Source organism: Pundamilia nyererei, unplaced genomic scaffold (genome assembly GCF_000239375.1).
Source record: "Pundamilia nyererei isolate P.nyererei 1_Seehausen unplaced genomic scaffold, PunNye1.0 scaffold00033, whole genome shotgun sequence".
Lineage (NCBI taxonomy): Eukaryota > Metazoa > Chordata > Actinopteri > Cichliformes > Cichlidae > Pundamilia > Pundamilia nyererei.
In genome coordinates, this window is record NW_005187434.1 from 506,511 (window position 1) to 524,011 (window position 17,501).

The 17,501-nt window shown below is 39.5% G+C and overlaps 2 protein-coding genes across 3 annotated transcripts in view; one reads left to right on the forward strand and one right to left on the reverse strand.

Moving 5' to 3' along the window:
- The window catches only part of abhd17b (abhydrolase domain containing 17B, depalmitoylase), a 14,301-nt gene extending 4,192 nt beyond the window's left edge, over positions 1-10,109 (reverse strand). The window contains exons 1-3 of one of the 2 annotated variants that reach the window (XM_005729372.2): positions 9,992-10,109; positions 9,567-9,867; positions 7,985-8,461 (exon numbers count right to left, since the gene is read on the reverse strand). In XM_005729372.2, the coding sequence (XP_005729429.1) occupies positions 7,985-8,451 (467 nt within the window). In that variant the 5' untranslated portion in view covers positions 8,452-8,461; positions 9,567-9,867; positions 9,992-10,109. The remainder of the gene's footprint in view (positions 1-7,984; positions 8,462-9,566; positions 9,868-9,991) is intronic. The other variant, XM_005729374.2, reaches the window with a different exon arrangement.
- A 363-nt stretch (positions 10,110-10,472) lies between these two features.
- On the forward strand, positions 10,473-14,022 carry cunh9orf85 (chromosome unknown C9orf85 homolog). Its single transcript, XM_005729375.1, has 4 exons — positions 10,473-10,646; positions 11,535-11,641; positions 12,019-12,132; positions 13,518-14,022. Exons 1-4 carry the CDS (start codon positions 10,545-10,547, stop codon positions 13,759-13,761), a joined length of 567 nt encoding a protein of 188 aa, XP_005729432.1. The 5' UTR covers positions 10,473-10,544; the 3' UTR covers positions 13,762-14,022.
- Positions 14,023-17,501: the final 3,479 nt, after the last annotated feature.

A 17,501-nucleotide genomic window follows, 5' to 3' on the forward strand; every position in this document is an offset into this window, starting at 1 on the left:
GGGGGGGGGAGCAGCATTCCACAGCTGATTACAGAGAACGTGACCCACTCTTGCTGACAACCTGAAAACTAGTCTGAAAACACTGCATTGCTGCTGTCTCTGCCGCTGCACTGCTGGATTTTGCACGGTAAAGTCACAACATGACAAATAAAGCTCTACTCTGGTATTAAAATTAGGGACTTCAAATGAACACTAACATTAGAGCCTTAGCTCTGCAGCACTCCTATAATACACTGATGACTACACGAACACCAAAGTCTAGCAGCGCTTTAAAACGCTGTGATGGATTAACATACTTACACCCTTTGCAAGAGAACAACCTGCAATAATGTAGTGTTGCTGCTATTAAAGGTAACAGACTTTAAGTGCAGGGTGATGTATTAAATATGGAAATGTACACACAGGCGCAGCAAAGTCTAGCTTGGACACAGTCACGAGCAGCAATATAGGAACTGTTTATTGGTATCAGCTGGTCTTTACCCAGTATAAATAGGGGTAAAAAGGTTGGCACTGCATGGGAAAAGCATTAGCAAAGGCTGATGCTACAGTATTAAAAGCAACTTGACTTTCAGCTGACTGCAATGTACACAATTCGAGGAATGAAAGCCTATCTTGGTTATACAACACAATACAGCTCCTTAGGTAACAGACGAATTGTAAGGACAAGAACAAAATGTCAAGTCTTTGTACAAAACTGTAGAAGAATGATCGCGCCCTTTCTGATGTGGCAGCGCCTTTGCCTGAAACTGAACCATAGTTTGAAAATTCCCAAATTTGACGAATGGATTATTAAAAAAAAACCCCACTCACTATAATCAAACTACCGTCCCCCTTCCCGTAGCCCTAGTGAAGAAAGGCCATTTCTCAGAAGCTAAAAGCTAATATAATGCTAAATATTAACCCAATTGCCTGATTATGAGAATTTTTGGCAACAACTGTTATTTATGGCATGTTACTTTAGCTTCAAATAAAAAATAAATAAATAAACAAGAGGAAGGAAGAAACTGTAAGGCAGGTAAAAAATAAATAAAATTAGAAAAATCTGAAAACCCATCATTCAGCTGGACTGCTGAGAAACCTCCAAGGGCAATGGCCATTTAATTTGGGCTTCTGATGTAGCCAGCAAATAACTGGGCCATGACTTCTTGTTCCATCCTTCAGTCACTGTCTGTAAATGGGATGGCCATGGTTTCAAGACTGAATTACAGCAAATGCAATTTGTCTTTTACTCTTGACACCAACTGTGTACCTGCTTACAGCCAAAGCCCACTCAAAAATTATTAGTCACTACAACTCTGACAACAAAAAGAAATCAGACAGCAAACAAGAATGATTTCCACATATAAAATGTAGTAGTAGTAGTAGTAGTAGTAGTAGTAGTATCACCTCCTCTTAGAACAACTCTATAGGCATCTGGGAACTGAGGAGAACAGTTGCTTTGGTTTAAAGAGCAAAATGTATATACAAATCTGTGTACACTGTTCAGCATTAATGGTGCACTCACAGATGTGAAAGCTACCCTTGCTATGTATCCTAATACCGGCATACAGGCTTATGAACGCAATGATCCTATAACAGCTATCAATGGGCCAAAGAGCAGGGAACACCCTGGAAGAGCCTACCGCAGAGCCAACACAGACAGAGATAGTATTCATGCTCACAATTACTCAAATGGTAACATTTATAATCACCAGTTATCCCAGCATATACCTCTTTGGACTTTGGAAGAAAGCCAGTGTACCTCGGGAGGGCCCATGCAAACAGGGTGAGCACATGCAAACTCTGCACAAAAAGCCCTCAAACCAGGAAGCAGGAACATCTTTCTGTGAAGCAACAATGTTAAACACTGGCCGGGATAAGGAACCTTTAAGATGATAACTACACATTGACTGTTTCCTAGTCTTTTTATTTAGTTGCTTAAGTCCCAGCCAACACCACACTCCACTGCCTTTCGGCTTGCTCCATGGTTCCGAGTTGCACCAATCCCTCAAACCTTCAATTTAGTCCCTTGACACAAATCCATTCTATTATGCATCACGTCCTCCCTCATTCCCCTATTGTGTGTCTCACTCCCTCTTGACCACCCACCTCTTGCGCATTGAAGACCAAAAATATCCTCCTTCCACAGCCGTCACCATCACAAACATATGCTCAGGAAGTCCTGCGCATATGTACAGCAATTTAAAAAAAATAAAAATTAAAAAATTAAAAAAAAAAAAATTTAAAAAAAAAGATTAGAGTACCATCTGCACTACAGCAGGGGAATTCTTCACTGAAATGCTCAATGATCCATTATTACACTTTGTGTACAAGTACATAGGGGTGATGTGGACTGAAGTCAGTGAAAGTGAATTAAATCTATTAGTATGTGAGGACATTAAGAACAGTTTGTTTCTGTGCTGAAGAGAACAGTCAGGTGAGAAATCAAACTCCACCCAGATTACTTCATAGATAAAGCCGGCTTGTCTCCAGGCAACTAGTGGTATTTAAAAGGTAAGAAAAGCAAACAAAGAGCATCGAGCTGCCTTCCTCGTGTCTTGATGCATGCTGATGTTTGGGAATTTCTCCCCTCCATTCATTTCCAAGAAGATGGATAGTGCTTGCGACCTGGATCAATAAGATTATTGATGAGGAAGTGAGTTTCCTGTTTGTTTTTATTGGCCACAGTGTGGAAACACCTTAGTCTGAAAGCTCAGGCATTGGTTGCTAGGCTACCACTCAATATTAAACTAGTAGGATTGACTGCTGGCATGCCTTCACCTCCAAGGCAAAAGAAAACAATACAGTGCCACTTCATGTTTAAACACACAAATACAGCAAGGAATTGGACCAGAGGCCTTCATCAACTACTCGCCCTCTTTCGGCACTTGATTTCACAACATATAGTTTCATCGCTTCTAAAAGAATCTTTTTCATTCATCCATTAAGCACACTCCTAGTGTGATACTGGAGGATGTACGTGTAGAACCCTGCTGACTCACATTATCTCACCCACTCCCAGCTCAGGTGAAAGGCGTGCCGTATCCAGTGAGGCATGGGAGTGTTTTGGTGGCAAAGGCTGTGTAGTTGTGCTTACACAGTCAGCAAAATGACAGGTGGCTGGCCTCTGTCAGTACAGAGTAACACAGTAAAGTGAAACCCACACGAGTAAGTGAATACTCAAGAGGAGGTGAATTTGCACATTTCTGCATCCTTCAATGTTTTTTCACTGTATGATTCAGCCAAAAAAAAAGAAAAAAAAAAAAAGAGAGAAAGTGTCAGGTTACAGTGTTCAAAATTCAGTCAGAAAAGAAACGCAGACCGCTAGAGTTGAGAGCTCATTTCTTCTTAAAAGCTGGAAGCCTGATCTAACATGAGATACAAGCACGAGGTATGTAGGCAACCGACTAATGTGAAGCCATGCAGAGAGGCCTTTTGATGTGATAATGCCATCTAGTCGATTCATGTTCAGCGAGGTCAAAAGGCTGAATTGTACTCTCCATCACATACTCAGTCAATTATAAATCTGGCACAGCCCTCAAGATCAGGCAGAGACAGCTGAGAGAAAGACCAATATACTAGAAACCTTATTTAAACCAATCTGAAGATTCTGCATGCAAAGACTAAAATATTGATAAAACTGTAAAAGACTCCCTACAGACTTAATTTTGTTTCCAAAATTAAGTCTGTAGGGAGTGTTAAACTAGCAAAATATAATTCAGTGATAACCAAGCAAGTAATCCTAAGTGTTGATTAAAAACTAAAATCATAAAAGTCAGTCATTTTATCTTTCTGTGAAAAAAAAAGCCCAACGCAGCATTAATATGAAGTCGAGTTACTTAGAATTGAATCTGATGTACTGCAGCACTGGCCTAAAAGCAGAACTGAGTCCTGAACTGATATGGTACAAGATAGCAAAAGGGTTTTGTTGACATTAGCCAAATACTACCATCCAGAACAAAGGAAGAGTGTTGATGTTAGATTTCTGATAGTGGGAATATTTACATAATGTGTATATAAAACGTAACAGGAAAATGAGCAGAGCTAAGGAGCGATCAAGGGAACCACAAATTTCAAATGGACGCACATCATTTGCTTTAGCAAAAAAAGAAAAGAAAAAAAAAAGCCTTGTGTGTGTAATGTTGTAAATTTTAAGGCTGATTTGTGAACACAGAATGTGATGCAATCAGCTAGACAGCACAGTAAGTGGTCAGGTTTGCTCCAAATCTGATTTCAGTCAGGAGTGGGGTTGTAACCAGCTGGGGAAAAAAAATTAATAAAATCAAATCATTAGCATTTCATCACAATGTTTGTTTGAGGGTTTTGGGGGTTTTTTTGTTTTGTTTTACATCCTCAAGCAAAAATAAGACATTTGTTTAAAAAAAACAAAAAACAAAAAAAAACCCAACCCTCTTAAAATAAAAAACATTGATTTCTGTGAAATAATGTTAGGTTGCTTTTAATGTACGCAGGAGATGTGTGCTTTAGCGTATGGTCACCCCCCAAAGGCATGTGCAAAGCAAGGAAAAACCCTGGCATGACCACATTCCTACTACCACAAGGTGAAACGTCATCCAACGCCAACTCTTTCTGCTAACCAAGAAAACTTGAGAGACCTACATGTAGGTGCAGTGATGTTAGAGTAACAATGGAAAGAATGAAAGCTTAATCAGAAGCGTTGCTTCATGTGACGTGGGACACACCATGTCGACAAGTCAGCCAACTTTGCCCAACTAATGAGAACTGAGATCAGATATTGAGGTAATGCACTTTGACACTAGGTACATCTGATGTTATTATCAAGATACAGATTAAATGCTACCTGCTCCAGTGAACCCATGTGACAAGGAAGCAGCTGAAAGTAGCTATACACACACAGACACAAATACAACTAGTGTCTACACTGGCCTTTAGACCGAAGAGAAAAAAAAAAAAACAAACAAAAAAAAAAACCACTACAACTTAATGTCCTGCATCTGTTTTGCCTTGTACGCAGAGAGTGGATTTTCTAAGAATCACATTGAAAAGCTAAATTCTAAAGCTCTAAAATGCCTTGATGTCTCATGACCTTTTCTTAAATGCTGACCATTCGGGTACAGAAAGCTTTCTCAGACACTCAGCACCTGCCCATTACTAGGACGGACAGATTACAAATGTGTGCATCTGTAATAAAACACTGATATGAAGCACAGGACTGAAAAAACAAAACAAAACAAAAAAAACAAGTCATCTAACCTCGTTCAACTCGTCTTTGTTGCAAGACCCATGGGTCACGTAGTTTAATTCTGCTGTGGGACTGCTAACCATGTGACTACAAAGCACGAGATATGCAGTCAAGCCCCAAGGTTAGGCCTTCAGGAAAAGAAAAAACAAATTCTTGTTCCTAAAAGGCTCATCTTATCTCAAAGACATTTCTTCCAAATAAACCTACAAAACCATGAGAACCTGTATTTGATGCCCTGCTTCAGTGATCGTACCTGATGGTAGCAAGCAGTGTAAAAAGGTTAAAGTGGCCTGAAGGTGTTAAATATGGAGCTGAGTGAGTAGTGTTAGCTTTTAAGTCAATCAGCTAATGACAACATGTTGCCTTTGCATATTATAGCTACAGTCCAAGCAGTTTTACCAGTGTAAACTATATTGGTTATTTTGATTTGGAGAAGTCGTTAGTGATGTTTAAAAGAAGAAAAGAAAAAAAAAAAAAGCAGGGACAAGCAATCAGGTCATTCCAGGAGTGTGGTTTCAAACGGGGGATGAGAAAAGAAAACAATCAAGCCTATACCTACAGACATGTGACTTTTAACCACCAGAAAAGCAGGTTCTTTTTCATTTTTACAGCAGTGGCTTGCTTCTTAAATGCAAAAGCCTTACCGTCAATTTTCTAGTTAAACTCTGTAGCTTCCTTATATAAGAGGTCCTTATTTACAGAAGCCCATTCATTAGATTCTGTGAAAGTGCTTGGGGAGGTTCACATCAAAAGTCAGCAGCTAATAAACTGTAAGATTTGTTGTCAGTGGCTCTTAGCAGTGTTATCAGCACTTTAAAGCTCTGCAGTGCCAAAACCTTCATTTAGTACAGAAAGAACATACTCCCACACTAGCAATAACACAGGAGGAACACTCCACACTTAAAGAACAGCTTTTTTTTTTTTTCCCCCCCAAAGGCTGATCTCGATCATTTTGTCTCCTCTCTTCCAGCATTTTTAGCACTTCTGAAGTCTCCCCATCTGCTCTCTTAGTAATTTGTCTTCCAGCAGGAAACATACAGACAAGCAGTCTTACTGGATGAAATTTTATCTTTCCCTTCTCCCAAAACAAGAACTCACAGATATAATGGACATAGTACTCACACACACACACCCTCCACATCCTGTTTCATCGCAGCAGGTTGATGTTTGCTTTCTTGCTTCTACCCTGCATGTATAGGTAGAGCTTCAACTAAAAATTATTTTCATTTTTAATTCATTCCCCACCCCCCCACCCCAATACGTTCCAGCTAGCTGTTGTGTAAAATATCAGGAACACAGTGAAATAGGTCTACCACAGATTCCCCAGATCAAAGATCTACCTTCATCCACTTCCCCCAAAATATCTTAGGAGCGGGAACTAACAAGTATTTTGGGCTTTGATTCAATAATCTGAAAAGCGACTGATGAATTCTGTTTACGTTTCAGTTCTACTTATGTTTTGTTTGTGGGTTTTCAGTACAGGCACTCTAATGGCAAACCTACAGACTTTAAGCACAATGTGGTGACACAAAGGACAAAAGAAGGAGATGACGAGATGGTCGGAGACAATAAGCAGACGTCCTTAAACACAAAAGGAAGGAAGTGAAGGCCACAGCGTTAGACAAACTGATAAGCACTGCTTACATGCAAGACGACCTTATCTGGGAGAAGGAACTGAAGCTGAACAAGAGTTCACACCTGCAGTAACAAACTATTCATGAGCATGAGGACCAGATACAAGTGATGCAGAGAACGAGTTCTTTATACAGAGTCTTTCATAAACCAATTACTAAGAAGTTTGATTCTTTAAAAATAACTATCGAAGTGTAATAGAACAAGACTTCAACTGCAAACTGAATTCCTGCTGGGTCGTGTGCACTTTGAAACCACAATAAGATAACAGAAAGTCCTGAACAAGTAGGTTATCATCAACTGGGAAAAAATAAATACCAGTTTCCAATCAGCCAATAATTAGTCACCTGTACAAACATGTAGCAGAGCAACCGCTCACACCTACATATTATTGGAGGAGGGGGCGCAGCGTAATCACAGAACCCACGTTTCTTCGCCTACAAGAACATCATGTCATCCCCACTAAGCCATTCCTCATCATCTTCCCTCATGATTTTGTGAAGTTCTGTTAAGTAGTCATCCCTCCGCCCCCAATTTCTCATTTTTGCCCTTTTCCATCCAAATCATCATTTCCTTCACTAATCCTCATCATTTAACACTTTCTAAAATACCCCCATATTTCTACAGCATGCCAGAAACACAGGTTGACACTGTTGTTATTCATAATATTCCTGTTAGCAGTACAAAGCTGCCAACCAAGACATAAAACAGGGACCTGCTATTAATATGACTAATAAGGCTTTAAATACTACCACCACACACACACTGTAGGGGATTTTATTTTTATAACCATGTTCCTTACAGTTTTTTGTGTTATGTCACTTCACTTTCCCCTTCAGATACTCTAATTAAAAAACAAAACAAAAAACAAAACAAAACAATCATTTCAAGTACTGTGGGAACTTTACTTTTTTTCCCTAAAGTTCATCGGGTTTAACTCCTTGTTTGTCATGAGTCATCTAAACGGCCATTTAGGTTCATTTCTCCATGCCATCACATCCTATCACATCCTAATAAACAGGTTTTGAGTGACTGCAGGAGTCTTGTGCATTCACAAATAAGTCTCTTACAGGATTCTGCATACTGCTCAGTTGTTTTAATATCACGTCATTTTATATTACTTATCCATCCATTATAACGCTTCATTACCGTGATCGGAGCGCCTGCCAGGCAGCATCTACATCAGCGTACAGGTTCTTCTCCGAAGGCTTCCCAGAGCTGGCCCCATAACCAGAGTAGTCGTAGGAAAAAACGTTGCAGTTGATCCGTGAACCGAGGCCAATGTAGAAGCTGCTCATCTGGCCCAAGTCCACTGCATTACCGTGGGAGAACAACAGAGTATACCGGGCGCTGGGTGAGCAGCGGACAAACATGCAGGCAATGCGGCTCCCTCTTGAGGTGCGTGTCATGAAACACTCGATGGCCTCCTTCTCACGGGCCGAGTACTGCCAGTCAGCACGCTCGGAGAGGTGCAGCGTCCATCGGCTGCCACTGTCATCACACATGAGGCTGTAGGTCGGCTCAGGGGGTAGAAAGGCCAGCTTTGAGGCGATCTTGCTGGGGCACGGTGGACAGCAGAACAGGCAACATAGCTCACTGAGCGATAAGTGGTTCATCCTCAAAGTGCTGCAACAGAGAGAACCAAAAGGATTAAAATAGAAATATCCCATAGTGAGGAAGAAAACACACCGATATGCCAATGCATCCCACAAGAAAGATGCTACAAAAGCAGATCTCTGCCAGAGTTTCGAAATTAGGTTTTTCTACATATACAACTATATCTGTTAAGCAAAGCAGGGGATTTCTTGGACGAGGGGCTTGAGCCAGGCTGCTGTCATTTTTAAAATTTTATTTTTTATTATTACACTAAACAATCTCTCTCTCTCTCTAAAATGCAGAGCTCTCTCGAGACAGGATTTTAAAGGGAGATGACCCTAGCCGAGTGATTTTTCTCTCCATGTCTACCCTGAGGCTTCACAGTCACTCAGAGAATTAACTTGAAAGGCTTTTTTGTCTCTCCCTGCACCTGGACCCCTACCTTAGGTTACCTCTTAAGATATTCTGGCTACTATGAAACTGCAGCAGTGATGTCAGCACAGCTCCTTTTTGGTAAAACATATGGCAGCTGGAGGCAAATCTCCAAGTTATCTTAGCCAGTCATGCTGCTTTGTAATGTGACTCTTTAACCAAGCAGGGGGAAAAATGCTCACTAATATCAGATTATGACAATGTGTTATATGGATTACCTTTCCTCTTTCCTTTGGCGATAGCTCCTCTGACCAACCACAGCACTTAGCAGCTTCATAGATGGACATTTCTGTCTGATATATTCATAAATCTTGCAACTGATTTGCTTAGATCAGTCTAAAGAAACGACGCTAAACAGCTGCTGGAAATTACTTGATTAATCTTACTCACACGCTGCTGATTTTTAACTCAGCTGAACTGTCTGTATGATACGTGGGTAAATAAACGGCTGTGTCAGGAATGACTGAGGATGGGGACGACAATGGAGCCTATTTGCTTCCTACATTCTTACCACAAAGTCCATTCCAAGCAGAGGCTAAACGGAGCCCCGCGGCGATTTACTGTAAAATGGTGGTGGATGTAGCAATGTGTTCACAGAGATTACAGTTACACCAGGCTATTTGCGAGGGTTTCGTTTCTAGCAGCTACAATTAGCTGCAAAGTATGGTGTACCAAGTGTACATATATTCCAAAGAAAGCTTACCTGGACGGCGGCTGGGGGTTTGTTTTGGTTTTCTTTCTGTGTTTAAAGGTGATAGTACTGGGTAGACGTCACCGCAGTCTTGAGATATCATCGCACCAAGCCAACTAACTTATCTTCTCGACACCTAGAGCTTGTCGAGGTTATCCTTGGCCAGATTATCCTCGGTTAGCGATGTCAGTTTGAGTGTGTATTATCCTTCTTTAATTAGTATTAGCTGGCAGCTTCGTTCTCCGGACCACACAGTCTTCTGAACTGTCGTTTCCTTTATTTTCCCTCCTTTCGGTTTTCTCAACATACGGTCCTGGACGATAACGACATCGACTCATTCGAAACGTTCAAGTTTCTAAAGCACAGCAGTAAAGCTGATAGGAAAGATAACAGTTTAAAATTCACTCAAATCTAGCAGACGTGTCCGTGCAGCTTACCAAACAATTCACAGCTGTATCACCTGCCACCGAAACATCACTGCTTTCTTTGTGAATATCGCCCGGCCCTGCTTGTTATCTTGGCTTGAGGAAAAAGAGGCGTTCATTGACAGCTCTGTGGACCAATGGGAAAAGAGGTCGACAAAACGACTCCCCCAATGACTTTGATGTTTATGGGCGGTCCTTCTAGACGCCGCAGTCTGAGGATTTAAGTTTTTTAGGATTGACAACCAATCAGAAATTACTATTGGAAGGCATCGTCCAATCAGCGTCCACAAAGGTGTTTCTAGTTCTAGTCGGTGATGTCATTGACAAGCTATAATTTATTAAGTGTGTTTGTAAATGTAAAAAGAAATTCTGACTTTAAAAAAATAAATACATACATGAAATATACTGTTTATTAAAATAACACATTTTTCTTTCCTTTTTTACGTAGTTCTCAATGACGTTTCATGACGCGTTCTTACTTCTTCCGGGTTAGTGCTCTTGCTCGGCGGCATGGTGCTTAGTTTGTGTATCTGTGTAACGTGTGTGGCTAAAAAGGTTTAATAACATGAGTTCTCAGAGAGGTAATACATCTCGATCGCGGGGCCAGAAGCATCAAAACACAACTGCGTTTAAAAACGACAAGTACGGGGCGACTACACAAGTGAAGGTGTGTCAACTTTGCTGAGCTAAGTTATTTAGCCTTGTATTGCATTTTGCATTTGGGCCATTTTATCAATCTTCAGAATATTTTCGGCTAGCCCATTTCAGATTTTTCTAAAGGTTTTATGGTCCAAAGTTTGGACGTGTGTGGGCTGTGAATTTTTTTTCTTCGTGTATCAAATACTTTTCAAGATATTTGAAAACTTGAGGTGTCCTACCATGAATTTAATTTTGAAAAGTATTCTGTGTGTTTAATTTTGCATTATTGTGAAACACAATTATATCTAATAAATGTTCAGAAATTACCTGAATAGTCTGAAGACTTCAATGTGAAGTTTTTATTAGCGTTCTTGAATGAGTCTTGAATTTATTATTTTATTTTATTATTCTTAGTTTTTCTATGTTATAACTAGTCAATACATTCTGATACATGGTAAGAAAGTAAGAAAGGCTAGTGAAAGTTTCTGACTTTTATCTTTAATAGTTTTTGAGATACTCGTGTGTCACGTCATTTTACCATAGTGCAAAAAAGATAAAATAATAAAGTTGTGTATGTGTGTGTAGCTATACTTGTACAGAAACGATTATATAAACTAACTATGCACAACAAAATTTGTAGGTAAATCTTCAAACAGAATGGTGATTTGAGACAGAGTGGTCTTATTGCTTAATTAATGCTTCCAATAAGTGTTAATTAAGGAAAGTTAAACTTATTCACAATATTCATTTATTTGAGAAAGGCTGAGACTGTAGGGAGTTTGTACTTTTTTCTTCCTGTCATTTCTGCCAGTGATAAATCATTACCTGTGAAAACTTATTTATAGCTCTTGCTTTGTTAAACACACATAATATTTGAACATCTCTATTGTCTTTGCTTCTCTAATCTCAATTGTAGAAGGCAAATTCAAAGATCCATGATGGGCTTTGTCAACGCTGTAAAGGTGTTCTTGAGTGGAAAGTTAAGTACAATAAAAAAAAGCCACTAACACAGCCTAGAAAATGGTAAGTATACATAAGTGTTGCAGACTTTGATTTCAGTACGCAGGGCTAGGGGCAAATTCTTACAGCTGCTCATGAAAATGCACATCAAGTAACAACAAAGCAGTCGGTGAATTGAAGAGTTTATTTCAGTTTATCAGCTTCTTTTTTTTACCTGTGCAAAAAATGAAACTACACCACAAACATTCTTTGCTTATTTCATATCGTGCATGATTTTAGCCATCTTATTTTTTCATAGTGGCAGACTTTGAAAATTAGCCACTAAATATTTTATCTCCACTGCTTAGAAGAATTTTCCCAACACATGGATATATTGTTTTAAGTGGCAAGTTAAATACATTGGTCTTAATAACTGATTGTTTTTTGGGGTTTTTTTGCAGTGTCAAGTGCTCCCAAAAGACAATAAAAGATGCGTATCACATCATTTGTAAGCCCTGCTCTCTTCAGCAAGAGATCTGCTGCAAGTGTGGGAAGAAGGAGGAGATTGTTATTCCGTAAGAGGATAAGTTTGCGTGTGTTTTGTCCTTATATACATTAATGTACAAAGTACGAACTCACCCATCATTTCTTCACATTTTGCTTCCAAGGTGCCAGAGCTTTGTCCTCCGCTCAAAAGCTGTTTAAAAAAGGTCTTGAGCAATAGTTCCTCAGGCTTTCAGAAAGTCTTTCATAGTTTTTCTTTGAACATTGGCTGCTTTGTCCACTCATTTCCAGTCCAGTCCTTGTACCTGAGCATTTTTTTTAGGATTTTTTCTTTGTTAAGCCACTTAATACTGACCTATGAATCATTCAAGCTTAACCACCCCCCCCCCCCCAAACAAAAAACAAAAAACAAAAAAACACTGCTAACCCAAAGGAATAAACCAGTGTCACATCTCCATTTAACAGATATTCAACAAACAACAAATTGTATGTTTAGGCGTTTTGTTCCCATTTCCTTAGCTGAAGCTTTGAAAGTGCCAAAGAGAAAACTGACAGCCAAAAGAAAAAAACCCAAGAAATCTTGCATATGGTGTGCAGTATGTCTTTAAGAAATTTGACGAAATTAAACAAAAGAAGAAGTGCCAGGCCTAAAAACAAAAAAATATCTACAGCAGATGAACAGTATCTAAAAATGATGTTCTTAAGAAATGGGGAAAAAAATTCAGCAAAGATCTGACACAGGACCTGTGAGATGCATCTGTTGTGTTCACTGAGGCGTCATTACAAATGCTCTCAGTGGAAGGGTGGTTGTCAAAAAGCCATTCTTAAGGAATAAGGAAAGGCTGAGGTACGCCACATTACACAAAAACTGGACTGAAAATCAGTGGCAACGGGTCTGATGGAGTGATGAAACCAGTTTTTGGTTCAAATCATCAATCAAGCTGTGTGGGATCATCTTGTCCCACAGCTGACATCCAAAGAAGAGCTTTCAATTTTCAATGTTCTGAGAAAATCAAATTTGATGACACCAGTTAATTTTTTTTCCTTTCACACTGGCAACAAGTTTTTAAAACGAACATGAATTACAGGAGTTTCTACATGTGTTAGATCCCTAAAGAGACGGGATAACACCGAAGTGATTTAAGCAAATGTATTTTCATCTTTTATCACTGACAAACACATACACATAATACTGTAACTACTGTAAGTCTGCCACCTTGTGGAGAATAAGAGACATTGTAGCCAATACTTGACCCTGAACATCATTTCATGGGCTTCTCATATTTTTAAGCATTGCTTTTGGCATCTAAATGCTTCCACTAAGTGTTAATTAAGGAAAGGTAATTTCCTGTAGCTTTTTGAGTTACTGGCTTTGTGACAACGCAATACTGAAAGATTTGGATTGTTGGTGCAAAGTTAAATAACAGTTCTTATATCTTTTTTCTTCACCGTGTAGGGTGAACTCACATCTGGAGCAAAACGAGCAAGAAGTTGATGAACAGAGAAAGAAAGGATGTCGACGAAGGAAGACAGACATGGATGGTTTGGACAGTGATGATGATTATGATGATGATGAAGATGACTTTGATGACTGTGAAGAGGAGGAAGATAAAGATTTAGACGAGGACTCTGCAGCAAAAAAGCCACAGAGAAAATCTGCTGTGCTGCCGGACCTGTCCCCAATCAATATTGAAGATTAAACACAATAAGAGTTCTTTTCAAACCTGTGTAACAAATGGGATTTTTTGGGGCAAAATACAGTATCAGGTTTGTTGCAGAAGCTCTCTTAGATTAATATATGGCAATAAGCCGATGCTGCCTGCTTGAATGCAGAGCATGAAAAAGGAAGTCAGGTGGTGAAATGCACAAAAACTGCCAGATGACATCAGAGGGAGCAACGTAATTTTTCTTTTTAACTGAGTCGGTGTACTTTCTAAAGAATCTTTAGTTCTGTAAATTGTTTAAACAATTTGCAATAAATCACACTGGTTAGTAATGTGTTTGCAGTGTTCAGCTTTATGCCGCTGCTGAGCAGTTAGTACACCAAGAGATGTTCCTAATATTTTGGCTGTTGATGTTTATAGGTTTGGCTATCGGCTACCATAAACTGAAATGTATCCAAGACGCACTGTATATGTTTTTAGTTAAGTAGCACCAATTATTGCCGTTTTTTATTTGATTTTCTTTTGTTTTATTTGTGTTTAAATATTAAAATCTTCAGAATATCACTGATTCTTCTAAAATGTACAATCACATAAATGTAATACAGCAGTTTTTCCTCAGACTAACTTTAGAAACACTGAAAATCTTGATGTTGCTGAATTTGAAAGGAGGATATCTTGAACATTTTGATTACAACTCACATTAGTAAACTCACAAATTATGAAAGGCTCTTGGTGTGAGGAAAGCTAGAACCTCTACTACACATTTAAACATTTATCATATTCTATACAAACATGTCATCTGCTTTTTGTACATGCACTCATGAGACACTTTATTACGTATATCTCGTCAGCACTGAGTTGGACCCCTTACGCTGGAAACATTCCCCAAAGATTTTGGTCCATACCGGCCTGATGGCTGCAGATTTTTCAGCTACAAATCTATGTGATGAATCTCCCGTTTCACCACATCCCAGAGCTGCTCTACGGGATTGAAATCTGCTGATAAGTTAAGCCAATTTGAGTGCAGTGAACTCGTCATTTGCCAAAACATAGTATGCCAAAAAGATACCTCTGTTACACCAACAACGACCAGAAATGTTGATCTAAGGCAGAATGGTTGCATGCTTTCATATTGTCTGTGCCAAGTATCACCCTACTGTCTGAATGTTGCAGAAGAAATGAATCATCAAACAAGGGAACATTTTTCCAATCTTCTATTGTTCAATTTTGGCGGCTCTAAGCAATTTATATCCTCAGTGTCCTGTTTTTACAGGCACTGGGTGTGGACTTCTATTGCTGTAGACCATCTGTTTCAAGGTTGAACATGTTATGCGTTCAGAGATGTCCTTCTGCATACCTCAGGTTGTAATAAATTGTTATTTGTTGCCTTCCTATCTGATTGGTTTTGCAGGAAAATCCCAGCAGATCAGTAGTTTCTGGAACACTCAGACCAGCCTATCTGGGACCAACAACCATGCCATGTTCAGAGTCGCTTAAATCAACGTTCTTTCCGTTTCTAATGCTCGGTTTGAACGTCAGCAAGTTGTCTTGACCACGTCTACATGCCTAACTGAGTTGGTGTAATGTGATTGGCTGGGTAGATATTTGTCTTAACGAGTGGTTGCATTAACAAAAAGGCTCGTAAGTTTGTTTGATGAGAACTGTTACACATACACTCATTTTGTTTCTGTAGTGTGAAATCTTTAAGCCGACTTTCCGTTACTGAATAACCTGGAGTTACTTGAAAGCAGGTCTTTTTGTGCGTGCTGGTACCATCTAAAATTAACATGTGTTGTAATTTATCATGTGGGCTTCATACATTTAAAAGCACATGGTGATGTTTCAAATACTAATTCCTCATTAAAAAATGAGTCATTGTAATAAAGGACAAGAGTGGGTGACCACATCACTGGGCTCCAAGGGTTCCCTCGAAAATTTGTGTCACATGTCTTTGTTCTGCTTATATACTCATGACTGAGAATTTTAAAAAAAGAAAAAAAAAAGCCTAATTTGATGCTGACACATGATTTTTTCCAACTAAAGAGCTTCCAGAAATACATTAATAACTGGATGAGGTAACAGCATCATCATGAGACCCGCCGGTTTTCATTTAAGTTTAATGCAGTGCAAACCAACAATGCCAGTTCAAGGTTGCCACACATAAACTCCACAAAGAAGTGGCTGTATTAATAAAGGAAGAGAAATTGAATATGTGTTTTTGAAGGTGTGACATCTAATATTTTTATACTGTTAACCGATCTGTTGTTGCCTCACATGTCATGTTGTCACCGTCTGGCTAGCAGACCGTGGGGGTGTAGGGAAGGAGGACCCAGGCGCGGTGCTCTGTGTGTAAACAGTGCGTTTGTTTACAGTGTATGAAACTAAACAACAATAAATCCCCGTGCTTTCCCCAGACTCCCGTGTCGTGTCTTCTCCCAGTGTTTGTGCTCTCCGCTCCCCTGTCTCAGCACTCCCCATGCTGGCTGCTGTCTGGCACTCCACACCTCTCGTGGAGTCTCATGGAATGATCCCGCGTCGTTGGGAGCTCCAAGACTCTCCTAAGTAGCTCCCCCGACAAGGCCTGATCAGCAGCAGGTGTGTGGCTTCGGGTGTGGCCAGACCGTCAGCAGGGCCACACCCACCAGGCCAGAAGGCGCCCGCCGAAACACATATACATATACACACACACACGCAAACAGGGAGAAGGACAGCAACACCAAATATACATACAATAATAATAATATAATTCATAACTGTTTAGGGATCCTGGGTCGCTCAGACCCAGGACCCTGACACATGTTATTATAATTGTCTTGCAAATTATAAATAGAAATCTATAGTTTAGCAAAATATTTTTGATATTATTACTAATATATTACCTACTTTTACTTTTTATTTACCTTATTAATGCTTTATAATTTTCAATAACCAGTTGCTTATTACCTTGGTATTGAGAAAACAGTAGTAAATGTTTAATGGGAGCAAAGCCTCTACAGCCTTTGTCAAACATGGGCAAACTACAGTGGAAAAGAGTAACGGGTCATATCCTATATTATTTAAACCACATTTTTTGTATGTTTATATATAAAAGAAGGGATAGTTCAGATACTTTCGTGCACAATAAAGAACACATAGATCCACTTTTTAATCCTCTGCGTTACGGATGTGGTCAGAAGCTTGCATCCACCCATCATAGGCATGAAAGTCATGGTATGTTGTCCAGATGAGACAAAGATTTAACTGTCTGGCCACAATGACAAAAGAAATGTTTGGAGGCGTAAAGGTGAGGCTTTCAAACGTAAAAATACTGTACCAGCTGTCAAGCATGGTGGTAGTAGTGTCATGCTCCTGGGCCGTTTTGGTATCGGCTGTACCGTATGTTGCACAAAGTGAATTGAATAATGAAGAAGGAGGACAGTGACCCCAAGCACACGTCAAGCTTGGTTTTGAAAATGGATAAAGCAGGCTAACATTAAACTTCTGGAATGGCCTTCCCAAAGTCTCAAACTCAACTCTATTGAAAACGTATGGACTATGCCTAAAAGCTGAGTCTGTGCCAGGAAACCAACCGATTTAAATGTACTCTGTCAAGAGGAGTGATCAAGTCTTCAACCAGAATTATGCCAGATATTTATTGATGGCTACCAAAAAGCATCTAGGTGAGATGCAACTTACTAAATGACGTTTGACCAAATATTTGTGGGGATGTATGCATAATTGAGCCTGTATGTGTACTTTTGAAAATCTATAATAAATTCAAGTTTGTGCCAGGAGTT

Coding starts and splice junctions, on each gene's coding strand:
- cunh9orf85 (XM_005729375.1), top strand. CDS start 10,545: ATGAGTTCTCAGAGAGGTAATACATCTCGATCGCGGGGCCAGAAGCAT. Junction 10,647..11,534: donor GGGCGACTACACAAGTGAAG/GTGTGTCAACTT, acceptor TCTCAATTGTAG/AAGGCAAATTCAAAGATCCA. Junction 11,642..12,018: donor CTAACACAGCCTAGAAAATG/GTAAGTATACAT, acceptor GTTTTTTTGCAG/TGTCAAGTGCTCCCAAAAGA.